At 47.4% G+C, this 19,008-nt stretch overlaps 1 protein-coding gene across 5 annotated transcripts in view; it reads right to left on the bottom strand.

The window, feature by feature from the left end:
- Positions 1 to 19,008, bottom strand: part of IL1RAP (interleukin 1 receptor accessory protein) — a 50,737-nt gene that overhangs the window by 20,449 nt on the left and 11,280 nt on the right. For 3 of the 5 annotated variants that reach the window (XM_068164060.1, XM_068164063.1, XM_068164064.1), the window contains exons 2-3: positions 12,827 to 12,897; positions 70 to 355 (exon numbers count right to left, since the gene is read on the bottom strand). In XM_068164060.1, coding sequence (XP_068020161.1) covers positions 70 to 355; positions 12,827 to 12,897 — 357 coding nt within the window. The remainder of the gene's footprint in view (positions 1 to 69; positions 356 to 12,826; positions 12,898 to 19,008) is intronic. The other 2 variants (XM_068164061.1, XM_068164062.1) reach the window with 1 other exon arrangement.

Raw genomic sequence — 19,008 nt, 5'->3', positions numbered from 1 at the left:
ATTTTCCCACTTGCATGAAAGTCCTTTGGTTACACTGAAGACACAGGGGTTCTGCACTGCAAAACCCACCTCAGCATGCAGGTGTAATTCCCAGTGTCGTTGAGAAGAGCAGGCCAGAACCAAAGGGTGTCTTTCTCCTTACTGATGTGATTGTCTGGCAATCGAAAATTAATGGGCTCCTCCAGATCCCGGTCCTGCCCGATCCTGTACCAGATCAGGGTTAAGCCAGCAGAATGGGCTGTGCTGTAGTTGTACTTCAAGAAGGTCTCGAAAAGCGGGCATTTGATCTTGGCAGGTTCCCCGTCGTAAATCTGGATCTGCTTCATGGTGTCCACACCCCAGTCATCACAACGCTCTGCAACAAGGAGAACAAGGCACCTTATCTTGCATGTCTGCAGGAGAAAAATGCTTCTGCCCATGCTCCCCACAGCCCTTGGTCCTGTCCCCAGGAAAATCAGGCAAAATGTGGCAGTTTAGGGTGAGGAAAACTGGGCTTTTATACAGCCAAGCAAGAACATGGCCTTCACTTCTAGAGAACTTGCAAATCTCTACTTTGACTTGTACACCTCCTAAAGGCCCCTCAGTTTAGGAAAGATGTTGACTTGCTAGAATGTGTCCAGAGAAGGGCAACAAAGCTGGGGAGAGGTCTGGAGCACAAACCCTCTGAGGAGAGGCTGAGGGAGCTGGGGTTGCTTAGCCTAGAGAAAAGGAGGCTCAGAGGAGACCTTATTGCTCTCTACAACTACCTAAAGGGAGGTTGTAGCCAGGTGGGGGTTGGTCTCTCCTCCCAGGCAGCCAGCACCAGAACAAGAGGACACAGTCTCAAGCTGCGCATGGGGAGAATTAGGCTTGAGGTGAGGAGAAGGTTCGTCACGGAGAGAGTTGTTAGCCATTGGAGTGGGCTGCCCAGGGAGGTGGTGGAGTCACCATCACAGGAGGTGTTTAGGAAGAGACTGGATGGGGTGCTTGTTGCCATGGTTTAGTTGATTAGATAGTGTTGGAAGATAGGTTGGACTCGATGATCTCAAAGGTCTTTTCCAACCTGGTTAATTCTATTCTATTCTATTCCATCCCATTCTATTCCTCATCAAGAGGACAGGATATTGCTGTGTAACATTCCCAGAAAATTCAACCCTAAATTCTTGTGTGGATAATTTGGATGAAAACAATGCTAGAGGTGTGTGTGCATCCATACACAGTGGTAAGATGGAAATAGAGGAATTGAAATAAGGGAGCAAGAAAAACCCCAAAAGCAGTGTAAACATCAACCCTCCCTCAGAACTAAAGGCCACTGTCCCTGCCAGAAGGTGGACTGTAGGTTCTGGGAGCAAGGACTGGATTCATGCAATGCTTGTGCAGCTATGATAACACAGAGTACAAGCAGTAATAAGTGACATGTAGCAACTGTCTGTAGTGAAGCTCGGGAAAAGAGACTGAGAAGCAGAAGGAACAGTATAGCACCAGTTGCTCTTGGAGATCCCCACACAGCCCCCAGGTGCAATCCCCAAGTACAGTTCAACAAGCTCAGCATGGCCCATCACAGACTCAGGCTGACACAGAAACAGGACAGCATGAAAAAAGTGGTTCAGTACCTCCTTTAAAAATATTTATTCTTATCATTAGCAAATGGTATCAGGACAAACAGCACAGTCAGAACTAATTTCTCTCCTGAGCCCTCTTTTCCACTCCATTTCTCCTACCCCATCAAGATGCTCAGTTGTGAAGAGACTTGCTACAAGTAAGACAGTAGCAGGACGTCACAAACCCGAGCGCAGCCTGCACTGCTGGTGCCAGCTGAGGCACACAGAGGAGCTGCTGTCACTGCATCTCCTGTCGGTTCGTGCCAAGGAGGCAGAGCATGGCACTGCACACGCCCCGGCACATCTCTTGTGGCTGCGGGAGGCATTAGCTAGGGCAGCCTGATGTCTGAGAGCCCAAAATGAGTTGGAACAGGAGAGGTGTGCTGCCTGCAGCAGTCCCCAGGAGTGGTGTCTCAGCCTATCACAGGCACACCAGAGACAACACCACAAAGCCTTTCTGGTCTGCAGACATTAGAAAAACTCAGAGCAAGAGGGAAAATGGAATACAATATGCTTGTTGAGCCCAGTTCTTCTGAACTGACTTCACAGGCCCCAAAGCAGGATTTCTGGCATTCTACCTTCCTTAAATGGATGTAGCTTGGCCCCAAATTCATACTTAATTTAAAAAGCAAAGAAGATAGCCCCACAGTGCTTAAAGGCAGTGATGTGCACGCCTGTGGCTCAGCAATGTTTAGTCACAGTGAGGAGGAATCTGGGCCCGTAAGAACAGAAATGTTTTCTGGTGGGTTTACACATAAATGAAATGCAAACTGCACTGCTCCTCTGATGGTATGCCAAACACCCCTACGACAGTGCTGCTTCTGGAAAAAAAGAATGAATTGGGCTAGGAAGAGGCAGTGAAGCTATCCAGAGTACAAGCACTTGCTAGTAGGAACTGGAATGTCAAACCCAAATGGCTGGAGAGTGCCATCACTCATCAGCTAAGAAACATACAGGTATTCCTTCCACAACAGCACAGCATCAGAATGATGAGTATGGCTGTTACCATGGCCAGCACTAAGGCTTGCTGGAAGCCTAATACCAGGGGAAGGTGCACAGTCTCCAGTCACCACTATGTTCAAGGCCAAAGGGAACCAGTGTGCTGCTTTATGCTGATGGGGTCAAGCTACTGGATTTGGCATGGACAAATGAGCGTGCCAGAGACGGTGTGCTAACTGCATCACAAAGCACTGATTCATGGGGGGCAGGGAGGGGGGCACATTTGGTTTTATAAGGAAAGGCTCTCTGAAAGGAGCAGACCTGGGCCTGTAAATCAAGACCCCTGACTTCTCTTCCTAGCAACTGACCTTACTGTCTCCTCTTGGGCTGCATAGAGGCAAATTGTCCTTATTACTTTGAATAGCCTGACTGGAGAGGAAGAAAACTACATAAAACATTGCAGCACTGAAATTCTTGGAGATGAGATCAATAACATTTGCAATCATGAACAGCTCATAAATCCTCATTGTGTAACTACTTACCCATTCCACTGAAATGAGTTATTGAATATAAATTTACCAGTGGTTTATTGTTTTTCTTTCAAGATTACTGGAAAGCAATGCATGGGCCTTGTCTTCTTGGCAGGAGAAGCAGTGACGTTTCTTCTCTTTACAAGAAGAGCTGTACCCAGAGATTTTGTCTCCAAGCTGGCTAGTTCACATGGCTTCAAGAAAAATGTTACACTGGGCTTCTAGTCCTAAGGCTCCCCACATGCATCCTGCCTTGGGTTGCTTCATGCTCTGAGCAGAACCCCACCACCACACATAACCATGCTGGTAACATGCAGATACATCACCAACCACAGGAGCAGCTGTGTGGCTTGAGACTTCAGGCTCTGCTTGCCACCCTGCTGGCAAGGACTCCAGGGCAAAGCCAGCCCAGCATGACTCTGAGGGCTCAGTGAGCAAAGTCACAACCCATTGCTCACAACAGAGAAGGCAGGAGGACAGAAGCTGTGGCACTTTGCACAACTGCCCTCCTCCCTGCCATGCTGACATACTGCTATTTGATATTTTAGGATGCTTTATACCTGAGATAGCTAGGCTTTTCCTGACATGACATGGCACGTGAGGGAGTCTGCAGGGCAACCCTCAAACTACCTTTGTGAGCCTCTTCCTCCTCAGCTGTCATGTAGCTCTTCTCCCTGTGTCACCAATATCTTTTGCCATGGTTGCACTCTGGCAACAGGCCCCAGCAGCCAGGTCAAGCCCAGACAGCTGGCTGCGCTCCCTATGCACATATAAAGTGGAGGGCATGATCACATTATTACTGCTAGAATATTATTTGCATCTAACAGCTCCCTACAACATTATGTGCCCCTTCCACTATTTCAACCTTCATTGGACATTCAGATCCTATTTGCTGCTAACGTCAGCATGCAGCTACTTGAGTGTCAGTGTATACAAGAGATTGCCTGAAGAAAATGGCATGACTTCCTGACTTCACACTCAACCTCACTATAAAAAACCCAAACAAACCAACCAACAACAAAAAAATACCCTCAGCAAAACCAAATCAAAACCAAACCAACAAAACCAAACCAAAACACCCCCCCCCCCCAAAAAAAAAACCTAAACCAAACCACAACAAGACACAAACAAAAAACCCCCACTATACACACACACACACATATTGATATATCTCGACTCCAACAGCAACATTTCTGGGGGCACTGCATAAAAGAAGATGCAAGGACCCAGCTCTAATTGTGAGAAACAGCACTAACTTCCACAGTGCTGTGCCCCTTTGCAGCAACTCACACTTGTTTTCACTGGATATGCCTAGGAAGAGAGTTTATTCTCTCCTGAACAGCTTCCTGCACAAAAGAGCCATAGGAGTTAAGAGCCACTCTTGATTAAATCAAGCAGGATCGGCATTCATGACTTCAGAGGTTCACTAACAAATGGAAACATGTGAAGAGATGTGGGAGTGATATGCAGCTCCATGGTCCCCTACAAACAGACCCCTACACATGTAACAAAGGGGTACAATAAACTTCTTTAGAGATCCAGCATCCCACAAATGCATCTTCCTAGAAACGCCTCTGCAAAATGCTTTTGAAATCAATCCCCTTTTTTCTCATTGCTGATGAGGTGTACTGCAGGTGCCTCAACTAACCCCTCTTACTGCTGGGTGCTCTGTAATCACACAGCAAGGCAGTCCCATAATACCTACTTGTGGCAGACAGTGCAGAAAAAAAGGCAAGAAATGGTCCTGTTTCCTCAAGCCCTGCTTGAGAAAAGGGTTGATGATTACACAGGCTGGAGGGATGCTGCATTGTAGAAACACCTATCTCCAGCATTGGAAAAGAAATGGAAAAGAATGGAAAAGAAAGGTCAGGGTAAGGATGCCCAGCTTGATTTTATGTGCCTTGAGATAAAAATAGGAGCAGGCTGCTGCACTACTGCTCCTCCCTAATGCACGCTGGGAACTAGGGGAACTGGTAAAGTTTGCTCCAAATGTCTTCCATTCTTGGGCTGTGCATTGTAATCCCTGTACCTAGGGGGTCATCTGTGATTGATACAAGGGACAGAAACCTGTTACAGAAATAAATCAGAACTGTTCTCTTTCAGAATCTGGTGCTACAGTGTCCTTGAACAAGATTTATCCCAAACCAGACTCCTTCTCAGAAGCCAAACAAAGCTGAAGAAAACAGCTTCTCCAGATGCAAAAAGTTATTCAGCTGCAGAAAGGTGAAAAGAGACATTCCTGGAAATCTTTCCCAATCTTTCACTTACTGCACTGATTTACCCCCTTCAGAACAGTGCTCTGAATAAACACCCAAAATGACTCTGCAGCACCCATTACAAGCACCCACACAGTCAAAACAGAGAAGCAATCGGTGCAATTATTTGGATTTTTCAAGGAGTGACAAACTGCTTAACTCATAGACCAAAAAAGAAAATCAGAGCAAGGCCACATCAAAAAATGCCATCCCACTTTGTGCACAGTTTGACCTTTCCATGCAGTCATTTTATGTGTCTCTGTTTTAAAAAAAAGTATCTCCACCACCAAAACTCAATGCCACCTCCACTCCTTTCCTTCCCAAGGGCTATGAAAGCTTCCCCTAGACAAAATTTCTGTGAAGAAATAATAAAGAGGCATCCTTATGAAGGACAATCTATCATAGAATCATAGACTCAACCTCCAAGATCAAGTCCAACCTGTCACCCAAGACCCCATGACTACTAAACCATGGCACTAAGTGCCACGTCCAATCCCCTCTTGAAGACCTCCAGGGATGGTGACTCCACCACCAACCTGGGCAGCACATTCCAATGGCTAACAACTCTCTCAGTGAAGAATTTTCTCCTCACCTCAAGCCTAAACTTCCCCTGGTGCAGTTTGAGACTGTGTCCTCTTGTTCTGGTGCTGGGTGCTTGGGAGAAGAGACCAACCCCCCTCCTGGCTACAACCACCTCTCAGATAGTTGTAGACAGCAATAAGGTCTCCCCTCAGCCTCCTCTTCTCCAGGCTAAACAATCCCAGCTCCCTCAGCCTCTCCTCATAGGGCTTGTGCTCAAGGCCTCTCTCCAGCCTTGTTGCCCTTCTCTGGACACGTTCAAGAGTCTCAATATTCTTCCTAAACTGAGGGGCCCAGAACTGGACACAGTACTCAAGGTGTGGCCTAACCAGTGCTGAGTATAGGGGCAGAATGACCTCCCTGTTCCTGCTGGCCACACTATTCTTTATGCAGGCCAGGATACCATTGGCCTTCCTGGCCACCTGGGCACACTGCTGGCTCATGTTTATCCACCTGTCAATCAGTACCCCCAGGTTCCTTTCTGTTTGGCAGCTCTCCAGCCACTCTGACCCCAGCCTGTAGCGCTGCATGGAGTTGTTGTGGCCAAAGTGCAGCACCCAGCACTTGGACTTGTTGAATGCCATCATGTTGGTCTATCATGCCAGCCCAAATTACCCTGCCATTTGCCAAACTGATGCATGCTTCTTAATCATCTCTAATTTTGGGAGGGGGCCTGCCTTGCATGCAGATTGGGACCATGCAGTGGCAGCAGGACACAAACCCATCAATGCTGCCAGCTGAATGGTACAACAGACCATCTTCTCCACACCATTTTAGCAGCAGCAGTAGACAGGGCTTTTGTACCTCAACATTTTGGCTGCCTCTGCTGCATTATCTTAAAGCAAAGAAGATATGAGTCAGCCTCCAGCTGGGGAGCACAGCCAGGCCACAGGTTAGCTTGATGCAAGTATCAGCATTAATAAGGCTCTGTACTCTGCTCAGCAGCTAAGCAAGTAGGCAGCATGTCAGGGCAGCATTTCCCACATGGTCTATATAAATTTCTTCACAGAGAGAGTTGTTAGCCATTGGAATGGGCTGCCCAGGGAGGTGGTGGAGTCACCATCACTGGAGGTGTTTAGGAAGAGACTTGATGGGGTGCTTGGTGCCATGGTTTAGTTGATTACATGGGTGATAGGTTGGACTCGATCATAGTATCATAGAATCAGTCAGGGTTGGAAGGGACCATAAGGATCATCTAGTTCCAACCCCCCTGCCATGGGCAGGGACACCCCACACTAGATCAGATTGGCCAGAGCCTCATCCAGCCTGGTCTTAAACACCTCCAGGGACAGTGCCCCAACCACCTCCCTGGACAACCCATTCCAGGGCTTCACCACTCTCATGGTGAAGAACTTCCTCCTCACACTCACATCCAGCCTAAATCTTCCCGCCTCCAGCTTCATTCCATTCCCCCTAGTCCTATCACTACCTGAGATCCTGAGAAGTCCTTCCCCAGCCTTCCTGTAGGCCCCCTTCAGATACTGGAAAGCCACAATTAGGTCACCTCTGAGCCTTCTCTTCTCCAGACTGAATAACCCCAACTCCTTCAGCCTGTCCTCATAGGAGAGGTGCTCCAGCCCTCTGATCATCCTCATGGCCCTTCTCTGGACATGTTCCAGCACACCATATCCCTCAAAGGTCTCTTCCAACCTGCTTAATTCTATTCTGTTCTATTCATCTAATCAAGCTCATCCTGTAACATGAGGAGGGGTACTTACATCTTTTAAAACTCCTCCACAGTGAGCTCCCTGCTTCACTCTGTGTGTAAAGCTGTGTTTACTGTATGTGGCACAGAGTATGTTGGTTACCTCCAGCAACTGGGGGTTTGGGGGAGGAAGAAAAAAGTTTTGGTTTTGACATGCTTTCCTGGAGGCTTATTTTAAAATTTGAGATCAAAACAGTAAAGGTAGTGGCATGAACTGCTTCAAATCCTGAAGGAGAAAAGGAATAAACAGCTACTTCCCACTCCACTTCATTGAAGAAACTCCTGCATGAAGCAAAGCAGAGCAGCATGAGAGGGAAAGGAAAGAGAGCAGTCCATTGCAAAATCATCTGTAGGAGAGGCAGCATGAAAAGGAGGTTCACCTGTTTAGCATTACCACAGAGCTGTGCTCAAGCTGACAGGGTCTCATCTGTGTGCCTGGGACATCAGACTGGGATTTGACAATGCCTGGTTCTGCCACAGGCTTGCTTAGTTAAACACATGCGTGCCAGTTATTGCAATTATCCAGGGTCCCAGTTGCCTGCTTTAAAATGCAGTCAACAAATCTGCACCGCCTACCACAAACATCCACAGGGATACCTACACCAAGAAAAGATAAAAAAAAGAAAAAAAAGCTGCAGTCACTGTCCTCAGATGAGGACAGGAACAGGAAAAATGCAGCAGGCAATAAAAGGAACCTTAAAGGTCTATGAGCCTAGCAGAAGTCACTTGTGTACAATAAAAGGTAGGCGACGGAGCACTCGGCTCTGCGGCTGCAGCAGGGAGACATGATGGATAAGGAGGGTAGAAGACAGGTCCCTGATGTCCACTGTTTGATACACACAGAGGAGCAAAAGCTACTGTCCAATAAACACATCAGTGACACATACAAACCAGGCTGCTTTCCACAAGCTTCTGTTCTTCAATGCAGATGGGCTGTGTCACGTCACACTGACACCAGCACAAAACTCACCCTTCACAACCTCTTCCCTCAGCTGACAAGAAGTGAGGTCTTATTGCCTTGGTGGGCACGACTCTGGCTGGTGTGGAGGAAGGCTGGAAGCTGTGGTTACACATCTGCACTCAGGCCAGCTCTCCTTTGCAGGTATTATCTGCATCCAGTTCAGGGCTAAACACCTTGCAACACTCACAGTGTTGAATAACTTCATGCCTGCAAGCACTATAACCTTCTACAACCACAGTAACTCACAGATGGGTATAGATGGTTATAAAATCATGTCCTAAATTAGGACAGCAAGAAGCTGAGATTGGAAGAGTAGGAGGAAATCAGGAAATCCCAGGAGAAGATGGTGGGGGAGGGATTTAGTCTCTTTAGAAAACAATGAAGCAGTTTAATCTATTTTTCTTTTGACTTTACACACTAAAATAAGCCTCTCAGCTTCTGGGGCTGTCACAAATCACAAGGAAAATAAGGCCACTGGAACCCCCTCAGTAGAATAAGAGCTATATAGTAATAATCCTGAGGAGCTGCACAGGGCTTTCCATCTTCAAAGTGTTTTACAGACAGTAATTTATTAATCTGCAAATTTCCCATGGCCATAAGCAACTGCTCTGCCTCTCTGCTAAGTGCAACAGAGAGACACAGGGTAGATTGGCACTCAGGAGAGATGGTGCAGGCCAGTTTCTGGCTTGCTGTGGTCAGAACTTTGCTGCTCCAACCACCACCTGAAGCACTGGTGACATCTGGCACTTTGGAGCCAACTTCAGAGGGGATGAAACCATTGCCTGAGAGCCTCCAGTATCAGTGAGCATAAGAGACAGCAAATAATAGCAAAGCCCAAAATAACACTACCAGGACAGAGGCTCTTGGCTGCTTTACAGCCACTGCCTACCATGCTGGGATGCTGCTGTGTGCAGAAACTGGCCCCAGACCGGGGCTCATCCTACCAGGCAGTCTGTTTGACAGCCCCCAAGGGAGCTGTCAGAGCAGTTTGCTATGCAAACACGATGCTTCCTCGCACCGAAGGACTATTTATGTGCAGCATCTACCTGCTCACACTAGACAGGACCTTGAAATAATCAGCACAAGGCTTCTCCTCCTCTCCCAGCAGCAATATTTTTCTGCCTTTCTAATTCCCCAAGACAATGATCTTAACTGTGACGCTCCCCTAGCCTTCACCCTGCAAAAGCAGGGAGGTCTTGGAGAGTGTGAGAGCAACCTGGTTTTCAGAGAGAGAAAAATGGAACAAGGAGCACAACTACAGCTACATCTTCTAAATAACTCAGTATCTAAATAGGCCAGCTTTGGAAACAAGATGGCATTATTCTGTGTTCAGACTGGCAGTTCTTTGTCCAACTGCTTTTTCATCTCTTTTAAGCCAGTGTATATTTATGACTTCAGTGGTGCCAAAGAAATCATTGTGAGACCAAAACTGGGCTCATGGGTTTTTGCTGTCCTTCTCTGGGTATCAGAACATCTGGCTACATTTAGCATCCTGCAAAAGAAGTTCAGAGATCTAAACTTTATTTTTATCTTCAGGATGGCTTAGCTGAGGCAAGGAAAGCAGAAGACCCGAGTATCATTGCAAACAACGTAGCAAAGGTCATGAGTAAAGAATTGAAACCCAAGCATGGCAGATTATGTATATGCTCAAAACCAGAAGAGATTGGGTCGCACAGCATGAGTGGGTAGCAGACTCAAGCACAAATTCAGTCTCAGACTCCAAGTCTTTACACTACTCGGATCACATTTCCTTCCTCTTGCAGCTTGCGGCTGGACGCAGAACCAGCAGAGCCCAAAGAACAGATGTTTATAGCCTTAGTGCTGCTGGCAAAAGCAGGGAGGGGGAGACAAAGTTTGCAGGTTTGTCTCTTCAGCAAGAAGGAGGGCGAAGTACAACGCTTCTGACACTGCCAGGGAGACTGTTGGCTGTACTGGCTGAAAAGCCCATCTGCCTTACAGCCAGAGCAGTGCTAGTGTTTATAGCTGAAATGCAGCAACTGTTGGCTTCTCATCCCCTCTAAGAACTCTTAGAGCTTGGGACTCAGCAGGGCCAGTACCTTGGGCAGTCTTTGGTCAATGTTGCTGACCAGGCTGCTCCCTGGGGAAGGACTGCAGAGACAGGCAGGAAAAGTGGCAGCAAACCATGACAGGAATCCTGACCCTGCCTCCAGCCCTTTCCCGGCACCCCGCCAGCCTAGGCTTGAGACAGGGCGGTCCCAACAATACAGCATCACATGACTGTTCGAGCAAAGCACAGAAAGAGATCCAGCTGAAATGACAAAGCCCTTACACCTTAAAATATCCCAGGAGCTAGATTCCCCAGTGAGAGCCATGGCTTTCCTTGGTGCTCGAAGACCACTGGGGCAGCTGCAGACTGTGCACAGCCCTCCTGCAGTCACTCCAGCTAACCTCTGCTCTGCTCCCTGCACCTATGCTCCCTGCTCTGAGAAGGAAAGTGAGCCCAAATGGTGTAACATTACCAGAGCATGTCTGGACTCCCACACTGCTCTGTATTTACGACTTCACAAGGGTGAGACAAGCCTCAGCTGCCTTTTGGTGCCAGTCCCAGGAAACCCCACAGTGTAACAGAGGGCTGCACAGACGGCTGCCCCTCCATCCAAGTACAAACAGCCATCCAAGACCATCATGAACTAACAAAAAAACATTTTGACAGCCCAAGTGGTTTATGATGTCTATGGAACAAAAAAGGAGCTCTGAAGTGAAGAGAGGGGTCTGTCACCTCACCCATGGACCTGCAGAAAAGCAAACATACACACCACTGTGGATTTACAGAGGAAATGTATTTTAACCCTTGACACTTATGTTCTTCCAGCACTCTACAAGGGCTCTAAGCATCCTGTACAGAAAGCCTCTGCTAAAGGAGGAATATTTAAATAACACTGAATACCTTGGAAAAATGCATGGAGGGTTCTGCCAGATCAATTGGCACAAGCCTGTGACCTGAACGCCAGGGTGCTCATTTCATGCCTCCCAGCTGACAGCCTCAGCTTTCAGAGTTACTCTAACATTTCCTGGTCAATCCTGACTCAGTTGCACCAGTCTCCCATATCTGATAAAGCCCAAGATGACTGCACTTTGGGTGTTGTAATGCTGCCTCAGCAGAAGGAGGCTATTGTGTTGGCGGAGAGCAGAAAAACGTGTACAGGAACACATGCAAAGCAGGGATTTTCCCAAAGAGCAGCAGCAATCCGTGCCACTGGATCTCTCCTTCCTCAAAACACTTCTACTGCCCAGGGCTTAGCAGAGGAGACCTGGGCCACACACTTTCTCCTTTGCTCACCCCATTGCTCACCACTTCCAGCAGGCATCTGTCAGCCAGGATGGGACATCCCCTGCTGAAGACTACAGTCTACTGTAAATGCCTGCCCTTAGGCAATCCCAGGAGACAAATCTCTCTGTCTTCAGCCACTGTAATGAACCTTGCCTCAAGATGAAACTCGATGAGGTGTGAATCTGGCCCTGATAACTCGGTGTAGTCTAAGAGATAATGGTACAAGAGCTGTTCATCTGCTCGGGGTATTATAACTGCTTGTTTGCCATCCCTGCAGTGGGGCAAGGGCTCATGGGGAGAATTGTCAGTCCCCTGCACAGCCCTTATGTCTGAACATTTCCCTGTATAAAGCCAGTGCCTGTTCTTTCCTCCCTCCCCCTTTCCACTTGCCTCCTGCAAATCATGCTGTCTCCTTCCACCCCCAAATAGGAAGTCCGGAGCCGAGACACACACAATCTGCCTCTTCACAAGAGCTGGGCTGAACATGTGCCAGTGGAGCTGCAAGCATGACAACATCTTTCCTGTCAGGAAAGTGACTCAGTGAGATGGGTATGAGAGCTTCTATTACTCAAGAAGTTCCCCTCTTTCCTTGCATTGCTGAGGCATGAGTCAGAACCCAAGAGCCGGAAGCTCAACCCCTCCGGATCCAACCAGGAATAGCAGAGTTCAGGTTCAAGCCCAGGTCCCACTCGCAACTCAGTGCCAACTCAGTGCCATGTGCCAAGCCCTTCACAGAAAGGGAGTAGCAACACTGACCAAGTGGGCAGTTCAGTTTGCAAAGCACCTCTAGGTCAAGGTGCTGCCCACTGCTACTTGCTAATGCACCTGTTTACATTTTACATTCCCACACAGAACTAACATCACATTCATGCATTTTGCTAAAGTATTTCACACAGTGCATCCCTTGCAGTCAGTTTTCTTTCCCCAGCCTCAGATCAGCTCTTCCTGTGATAAGCAGGTGACCCATCACGTGCCATGACCTTACCCGAGCCACTGCCAAGGGTGACCATGCACAGCCAGAGCGTAACCAGCAGGGCACCATCCATCTTCATCCTGCTGAGGCAAAGCACAAAGGTTCTGGTTATGTTACACAGTTTCATCACTGCAGACAATTTTTTAACTCTGAGCATATGTGTTTATTCCTCCACCCACCCAGTGATCCTTCAGTTCTGCTCTGCTCTTTTTATTTATTTTTTTTTCTTCAGAACAGCATCTGTGTGGCAGCATTGTTCTGCCTGTGGGCAGCTGCAAGAGCTCCCCAAGCATGGGAGCTGATGGCTCAGAAGAGGACAGCCCAGCTCACTGACTTCAGTCACTGGAATAGTCTATATCTGTGAGGACAAGGAGTAAGGCAGATGCTTGCAGACCAGAATTCCCAAGCCCTGACTCCCAAAACACCAAAGTCCTTTACCAAGACCTCATTCTGTTCATTTCTAAGGAGGAGTGTAGAAAGCAGCCGTGCTGGTGAGTGGTGGCTGAAGCACATTTGCACTGAATACGTGTCTGACAGTTCAGTGTGACAACCATGCTGGTCCAAATTTACAAGGTCTGCTGCTGGTGGCCTGTGAAGAAGCCAGCTGCTAGACTCCCGACTGCTTCACCCCATTCCTGCAGGCAGGTCACAGAATCACAGAATCACCAAGGTTGGAAGAGGTCAAGGCAGGACAAAGCTCCACCAGCCCTTTGCAGTCAAAATCTGGCCTGAATCAGGAGTAGTGTGGCCAGCAGGAGCAGGGAAGTCATTCTGCCCCTATACTCAGCACTGATTAGACCACACCTTGAGTACTGTGTCCAGTTCTGGGCTCCTCAATTTAGGAAAGATGTTGACTTGCTGGAATGTGTCCAGAGAAGGGATACAAAGCTGAGGAAGGGTTTGGAGCACAAGCCCTGTGAGGAGAGGCTGAGAGAGTTGGGGTTGCTTAGCCTGGAGAGGAGGAGGCTCAGAGGAGACCTTACGGCTGTCTACAACTACCTGAAGGGAGGTTGTAGCCAGGTGGGGGCTGGTCTCTTCTCCCAGGCAACCAGCACCAGACCAAGAGGACACAGTCTCAAGCTGTGCCAGGGGAGGTTTAGGCTGGATGTTAGGAAGAAGTTCTTCACAGAAAGAGTGATTGGACATTGCGATAGGCTGCCTGGGGAGGTGGTGGAGTCACCATCACTGGAGGTGTTTAGAAAGAGACTGGATGGGGTGCTTGGTGCCATGGTTTAGTTGATTAGATAGTGTTGGATGATAGGTTGGACTCGATGATCTCAAAGGTCTTTTCCAACCTGGTTGGTTCTATTCTATTCTAAGCAAGTCAACCTTGCAGAAGCAAAGCAGTGCCAGGTTTGCACGCTTTTCACAAATTATCTGAACAAAGCTCTACACCTTCAAAGCAGCAGATAAGTCAAACAATCCTAGGCTTCTCCATTCTCACTACAGAGCACAGTTTCCTGTAATTTAAGATAAATGGACACTGCCAGAGTCTCACCTGCCACCCGCTCCAGTATCTGGCATTCAGCTCCGAGCTGTTCACTCATTGGAATTGAATTTCCCTGCATTTCTAGGCTTTCCAGGATGCCACTCATAACCTGATAGGCATGAAAGCTGACATTTACTAGATGCTCTCACTAATGGGGTGAAGGTTACATTTGATATTCCTGGGTGCTGTTGGATCACAAAGGGAGAAGAGATAGTTAAGAGGCTGAACTTCATCCAAGCACTTCAGCTCCACCAGCAGAAGTAGTAATTAGCATGGTGATACAGTCAAGAGCAACCTTAGAAGATAACAAGGAAATCTGCTCCATCATGGTGGTCTAAAAGGGTGAGGATAGAAGTCACAGAGTTCCCTTAAACACATCCCTGGAAAACCTGTCCATAATATATGCATTACACAGACACAGACAAAGAGCACCTAAGACTGTAAAGACTGCAGAGATTAACAAGAATGGGACATGTGAACTGTTCTACTCAAAGCCCAGCAGCGGATATCGAGGCCTTCCTTTTCAATGCTTGCATTTGAAAAGCCTTTGTTAGAAGCTTTCCCTTGCTGGGCTCATCTCAAACAGACAAAGGAACTCCAGAGAAAACCTGCTCTTCCCTGCACAGTCCCTGAAAAGAGATGCAGGATGCCTCAGAAGCCAGAAGGCCTTCAGATACTGACAAGAAGGTGGGAAGGAGGTGAGTTTTCTTCCCTTGGGTCTAGCTGAGAGCACTGGTCCTCTCCTATGTCCTTCATCCAAACTAAAATGCCAGCTCCTAATCATATTCTTCCCTCCTGCCATCTACAACCAGCTTCCAATGTCACGATTATGTAGGGAGAAGACTAAATTAAAGTACTCCTAACCTCATGAAATGTTGAGGAAAGATAAAACATCTTTACACCATCACATTGGACAGAGAGAACCAACATGTTCCACTTTCAGTAGGAATTCAGAAACTTGGGAATGCAGACGCTGGAAGAGAGGGAGTGTAAACCGTGGCGGGGATCATTCCCATAAAGATCCCTCATGATTCCCTCTCCATTTGTCATTGGATAAATGCACAGTGTGTCCTAACTTACCCTCATTTTCCAGTGATTCTCTCCTGCATTTTGCACAAATCACACTGAATTCAGCCCTGAAGCAAGCAGGAACAACTACTGACTTTGGATGAGTTTCTCTCGTTTAGAGCAAGGCCATTTACGTGGCCCGAGGCCAAAATAAACTACTACACTTCACTCAGTGATACATGAACTCTGCAGCAAGCTAATATTTACATCCATTAACCATGCTTACAGAAACATGCTCCTTTCAACTGTCTCAACCATCAGGTCTCTGCTCCCACAAGCAAGGTATCTAAGATTTCCATGCTCTGCCTGCTAGTAGAAAAATCTTGTTTCTTGCTGTACCCAGCTATAAAATCAAAATCCCTGCACAGCATGATTTACTTCTGGTTCATTCCAGGGTCTCCCAAGATCTTATCAGCGGAGACAGACAGACACAGAGCTTGTCAGATTACAGTAACTTCTCCATTATGGGAAGGGGACTCAGCTGACCACAGCCCTGGCTGCTCTCACAAAATACAAGGGGCTATGAAAGCACATGCACAGAGTCAAGGGCTGGTCAAGGTGGACCATCACAACCTCCTGGATGCCCTGACCATGCCAGTACTTGACACCTGGGATGAAGGAACAGGATTTTGTCCTCCTTTAGTAAAGAAGTGGAAGGCTTGTACACACAATGAAGATGATAAAGGGGACTGTAGGGCAAGGTGGCTTCCAGTCCAGTTCCATTCCCAGGGCACATGATTATTAAATAGAAATATCAAATCAATTAATGCCAAAGGATCTGATGCTTTGTTCTGCTAACACACCACAGGGACCAATTCTGATGTAGTAGTGCTGCGAGCACTGTGGTGCCTTTTTTTCTTAAGCAGCCCAAAATCTGTGATACACCCAGAGGAGAAAGGTCTTCCCACACTAGTCTTGTGGTGACACAATGTCGTCATTTCTCCCTGGGGAGGAGAACACAATTGTGGCAGTGACACCAGCAGAACATTGCATCCATTCAGCCGCAGAGAGAGAGAGCATCAGGACTACAATGTGCCCTGGCCTTGCCAGGAACAGAAGAGTTTTCTCAGGTTTTTCCAGCAACCTTCTTCTCTGTTTCATGGTTTCAGAAATCATGTTGCCATTTTGCCTGTCCATGATGCAATTTCAGCTGATTCTGGCTAACTTCTTGCACAATTTGGTAGAACTGCACTGAAACACCAGCATCCCCGGCTGCAATCAAAGGAGCCAGAGGTCAGAAAGTACAAACCCCAGGCGGCAGCAGAGGGGTTCCTCCAACTGTCTCCATCCAAAAAAGGTCACAGACCTCACTTCTAGTAAAGAAACAAATAAAATCAAAAGCAAACATTAAAAGGAGGCAGGAATAAAATCAGTGATCAGAAGAGTATACCAGCACAGAAGTCACACCACAGCTAGAAGGCAGGCAATTGGCGTGGCCAGAAGGCAGCTGGAGAGCAATGATACATCCTGAGCACTCCAGGAACTTCTCCAGAGACCAATATGCTCTGAGATATTCCTAGTGTCTCCATAAATTAACATTTTAATAATAATAAGCCACAAGGCAGTTGGGGCAAAACAATCCATCACTGTGGCTGCTAGAAATTTTTTTTTAAGGAGTGTACTTAAAATGATCAATTCGTTTCAAATCAGAAACTGTTTCCTTTCAGTTCCTGAGAGTTTTCTTCCTCAAACTTTCACCTTTCTGTCTACTGGGGAGCAAAGAAAAGCAGGCTCGGGGGAAACACAGCAGTAGAAGTGTCCCTTGTTCTCTAAAGCAGAGGTGGGTAGAAAGGTTTTGGTTTTCATTTGATAGTGGCCAGAATTTGCCTTTATGCCAGAGAAAAGCCTAAATATTTTCATATAACACACCTATTAATACAACACCCTCCCCAAGCAGACCCAGGCAAGAAATCATTCACTCTGACCTTTAGCAGCACAGACCCTACAAAGCCTATGCACTCCTCGAATGATTATATAAACCCAAAATAGATGTCAAGTAATTAACAGAGAATGCTGAAATCAAAGCAGTAATTGCATGCCTCTTCTCAAAGACGTTGTACCAATTCTACACAACAATGCTGCATTTTCCAAGAAAATGCCTTTGTGCCTCTTAACCACAGGCACCTAGGGAGGGCTGACAGGTTTTTTTGCTTTTCACGGAGAAGTCACACTATGGCATGCAGAATAAAAGCAACCTTCAAACCCCTGCTACAAAGTGCTCCAGCTAAAAGGACATTTGAAATAGAACCGTTTCATACAGAGGAAAAAGAATAACAGTGGCCAGAGCAGGGTTAACATACTAGTTTCTTTCTGTAATTCTGTCCCAAGCCCCTCTGAGTCAAAAGTATTTCAGATTGAAGGACTGACCCCTGGAAAAGTGAAGCAGACACAAGAAGGGTAGCAAAACCAGGGCAAGCTGCCGCATGGACTTGCAGCTGAAGGATGAAGGACTGCAGAGCAGGGCTGGCGCTCAGGAGAAGGGCACAGCTCCTCTCCTCCCACATCACTGTGTGCCCATGAGCTCTGGGTCTGTGCATCATCACACAGCAGCACTAGGAAGGCTGCTGGATGAGTTTGCTGGGTTTTCTTATGGGGAGGACAGATGTCCAGTCCAAGTAAATTCAAAGAACCCAAAAGGCAGACAAAGGGCAGCCTGCAAAAGCAACTGCAGACAAGTAATAGCAAAAACGCTAATGGAAAGTGGGAAAAGGCCCTTCAGCCCTCCAGGAAACACTTTTGCTTTTCAGTATGTGCACGACTAAGTCATACAAAGGGAGGAATTACTGTAGCATAAACCATCTTGGTACCACTTAGCTAGGATTTGTGCAGCATCCCTCTGCCCCTGCTTGTCCTCCGGAGGCCATTTGGGCACTTCACGGTGCTGCCCTTTGCTATGGCGTCAGTGCTCTCACACCCAGCTCAGTCCGAAGAGCTGCTCCTGCCGTGAGCTGGCCCATGCTGCAGACAGCCCTCCTGAGCAACCTAACATTGGCACTGAAATCTCTGGAGACAGGCAGCGAGTTTCAGGAGTCCAGCATTTTCTCCTCAGGACAAATTAGCACAGTCATTAAAAATTTTCCTTGCCAGCCAGCAGCAGTTTGCTGCAGCTCAGAGCACCTTCCCTGCTCTCAGGCATGCTGTGCCACACTCGTCCCTTTGAACCCAGGCACTGTGACCATCAAAGGCCCCCAATGCTGTCCTCAGAAAAACATTCACATCTCTCCTAAGGGCAAGGAGCCCAATTTGTCTTGGCAGCAGCTCCCTAACAGCTAGGCATATATCAGCAGGAATTGGTCAGGGCTGAAGCCTGGGCTGCAGTCAGGGATATCGCAGGAGCCGTGAATTGTAACCCAACCAGTGCATCTTAAGGTGACGCATCCAAGGCAGGGGACCTGCGAGACTGATGCTAGACATTCCACTTTTGTCAAGGTAGCTGCACTCACCAGGCTACCACATGCCTGACAAGAGTGGGCTGAAAGGATTTTGTTCTGAAATGTTTCGATTGTAAAAGCAATTTATATCATCAGAACCAAAGGAAACATTTAGATTTGGATCAGGCAAACTTTAACACCAGCAGATATTAAACACTTGCTTCTGCAGAGGGGACAAAAAATAAATATTAAAACTAGTGGGAGTC

Source organism: Melanerpes formicivorus, unplaced genomic scaffold (genome assembly GCF_026170545.1).
Source record: "Melanerpes formicivorus ecotype bairdi unplaced genomic scaffold, bMelFor1.0.p_v2 SCAF_76, whole genome shotgun sequence".
Classification (NCBI taxonomy): Eukaryota; Metazoa; Chordata; class Aves; order Piciformes; family Picidae; genus Melanerpes; species Melanerpes formicivorus.
The sequence above is the reverse complement of the archived record's forward strand: the minus strand, read 5'-3'. Positions and strand labels throughout refer to the sequence as shown.